General features: G+C 36.2%; 1 protein-coding gene across 1 annotated transcript in view; it reads right to left on the reverse strand.

Moving 5' to 3' along the window:
* Positions 1-2,902: 2,902 nt before the first annotated feature.
* Positions 2,903-3,438, reverse strand: part of TYR (tyrosinase) — a gene marked incomplete at its 3' end in the record, with an annotated part of 108,767 nt that continues 108,231 nt past the window's right edge. The window contains exon 4 of the mRNA XM_008584402.1: positions 2,903-3,084. Within this exon, the coding sequence (XP_008582624.1) occupies positions 2,903-3,084 (182 nt within the window). The remainder of the gene's footprint in view (positions 3,085-3,438) is intronic.

Consider the following 3,438-nt stretch of genomic DNA (forward strand, 5'->3'; position numbering starts at 1 on the left):
AAAAAAAAAAAAAAAAAAAAAAAAAAAAAAAAAAAGGAAAAGAGTTAACCAAGGGTGGGAAAAATCTCTATAATGAGAACTACAAGTACTGCTGAGAGAAATTAAAGAGGACACAAGAATACGGAAAGATATCCCATGCACTTGGATTGGAAGAACCAGCATTGCGAAAATGTCCATACTACCCAAAGTGATATACAAATTCAATGCAATCCCCATCAACATTCCAATGATATTTTTCTCAGAAATGGAAAAAAAAACTATTCAGGCATTTATATGGAACAACAAAAGACCACACATAGCCAAAGAAATTCTGAGCAAAAAAAAAAAAATAATAATAATAATAAATAAAGCTGGAGGCATAACACTACCTGACTTTAAACTATACTACAAAGCCATAATAACCAAAACAGCATGGTACTGGCATAAAAACAGACACACTAATCAATGGAATAGAATAGAGAATCCAGAAATCAACCCACACACCTACAGCCATCTGATCTTTGACAAAGGCACCAAGCCTATACACTGGGGAAGAGACTGCCTGTTCAGCAAATGGTGCTGGGATAACTGGATATCCATATGCAGCAGAATGAAACTAGATGCATACCTCTCACCATATAGTAAAATCAACTCAAAATGTATTAAAGAATAAAATACACACCTTGAAACAATAAAACTCCTTAAAGAATACGTAGGGGAAACACTCTGGGATGTAGGATAGGGCACAGACTTCATGAATATGACCCCCAAAGCACGGGCAACCAAAGGAAAAATAAACAAATGGTATTCCATCAAACTAAAAAGCTAAATAGGCATTTCTCAAAGGAAGATATATGAATGGCCAACAGACACATGAAAAAATGCTCAACATCACTCAGCGTTCAGGAAATGAAAATCAAAACCACACTGAGATACCATCTCACCCCAGTTAAGATGGCTAATGTCCAAATGACTGTGAATGATAAATGCTGGCAAGGTTGTGGAGAGAAAGGAACTTTCATACATTGTTGGTGGGACTGCAAAATGGTGCAGCTTCTATGGAAAATGGTATGGAGGCTCCTCAAACAATTGCAGATAGATCTACTATATGACCCAGCTCTCCCACTGCTAGGAATATACTCAGAGGAACGGAAATCATCAAGTCGAAAGTACACCTGTTCTCCAATGTTCATTGCAGCACTATTTACAATAGGTAAGAGTTGGAACCAGCCCAAATGTCCATCATCAGATGAGTGGATATGGGGATATGGAAAATGTGGTATTCCTACATGATGGAATACTACTCTGCTATAAAAAAGAATGAAATACTGCCATTTTCAATGACATGGATAGACCTAGAGAGAATTATATTAAGTGAAATGAGTCAGGCACAGAAAGAGAAATATCACATGTTCTCACTTTTTTTGTGGGAGCTAAAAATAAATGAATACACAAATAAACTGGGGGGGGGAGGGAAGAAGACACAACAATCACAATTCCTTGAAGATGATACAACAAGCAAACAGATATGAGGTTGTTAGGAGGGAGGGGCGAGAGGGATGAGGGAGGGAGGTTTCTATAATGGGCCACAATAATCAACCACATTGTATATTGACAAAATAAAATAAAATTAAAAAAATATATATATTTCTTGCCCTTTTCTGTCTCCCACCTGCCTACTTCAAGGCCCTATATTGTCCTTCTAGGTTGAACTACACAGAAGTCATTGCTTTCTCCTTGGTGTTCACATAGGGTTTTGCTTATGACTTTTATAGCATTTAACATAGCCTGATGTTTTGTATTTTCTTGCATGCCTGACTTCCACACTGGATTTGGAACTTCTTGAGTTCTGGAGCTATGTCAGAGCATGAGTTGGGAGCATGAGCTAGAAAGTTGGAGCATTTCATTCATTTATTCATTTTATTTTCCTTATCTCTTAATTTACTTATGTGTCATGAATATAAAGAAACATCACTGCTTGTTGAGTGCCTCTTTCCTGCAAGCCATAGGTTATTTTACTGTTCTCGGTTGTCAGTCTTCATGTGTTAAGAGTGGAAGCACAGTGGAGTGAGATGAGCAGGACCTCCTAGAGCTGAATTATGGCTCCTGCACATGTTGGCGTGTGGTACTGGGACAGTTACTTAAATTCTCTTAGGATTAGTGTCCTCACCTCCTTCTAGGGAGACTAATACTTGCCTCATACACATGTCAAGAATCTGCATGTTACAGGTTTCTTGGTAGGGATAGACATTACTGTCCGTTCCTCGTTTCTCAAGGAGATACTGACATAGTTCTACTCAGTAAGGTTAGTTAAAGCCTATATGTAATCCTAATCCTAGGGTTTATATTGCTCTCTTAATGATACTCATAGCAATTAACATTATAATAGCTATTATCATCATTAATATTCATTCATTAGGCTTAAAATCGAGATTTTCTTGATTTTCTTGGTAATCCTAGCGAGAAGTTCCTAAAGATGATTTCAAAACTACTGATTGTTTACCTTGTGCCACACTGTACTAGGCTTTTTAAAGTATTATTCTCACAATAATTCTTTGAGGTATTCTGATTCCAATATTTCAGGTGAATAAACTGAGATGCAGGGAATTGAAGCAAATTTCCCGAGGTCATACAACAGTCAGCTAATAGGGTCATGTCTCAAAACCTTTTGTTTTTTAAAATTCTAGTGCTCTTCTCATGGTTGCCGTGTACAAAATTCTCTTTATTAAGCAGAATTGATACAGATTTAAAGGTCCTGAGAATTTTGTTAATTTAAGAATAAATTGGTGATTAGTAAGAATTGTAATACACTTTCCCAATTTAAAGCGTTCATGGATAACATTGTAGAAACATATGGTTTTGTACTATTTCAAAATTGATCATAGTAGATTCAGCAATTTATCTTGAAGAAATCAAATTTTACCTGAATCCTGTAGATAGCTGTAGTCATAGCCCAGGTCCTTGGACGAAATAAAAAAATCACCATTTCTGTAGAGAGGTATAAAAGGAACCATGTAGGATTCCCGGTTATGTCCAATGGGTGCATTGGCTTCTGGATAAACTTCTTTAAGAGGACGATGCCTTCGGAGCCATTGTTCAAAAATACTGCAGAGAATAACCACAAAAAATTCCTTGAACTATTTAAGTCAAGTGAACAGATATGACAGGGGTGGAGGGGGTGGAGAGGAAAGCATAAAGGGGCATGAAAATCAACTACAATGTATTTTGAGTAGTAAAATTAAAAAAAAGAAAAACTAAACAAAAACACTGCAGAGAAAAGGGCTGTTTAGACTCAAAAATAAATTGTTTAAGGGGAAATATTTGAAACTCTTAAAGTAAAATAACAAGGCCTATAAGTAAATTTCAAGACATAGAAAGATGCAGAATATATTCCTCATATTTTGAAAATATTTTGTTCACCAGTTCATATTGTCATGCCTTGAAGAAGCTCACTGATTT

The sequence above is a fragment of the Galeopterus variegatus genome, unplaced genomic scaffold (assembly GCF_000696425.1).
Source record: "Galeopterus variegatus unplaced genomic scaffold, G_variegatus-3.0.2 Scaffold3257, whole genome shotgun sequence".
Lineage (NCBI taxonomy): Eukaryota > Metazoa > Chordata > Mammalia > Dermoptera > Cynocephalidae > Galeopterus > Galeopterus variegatus.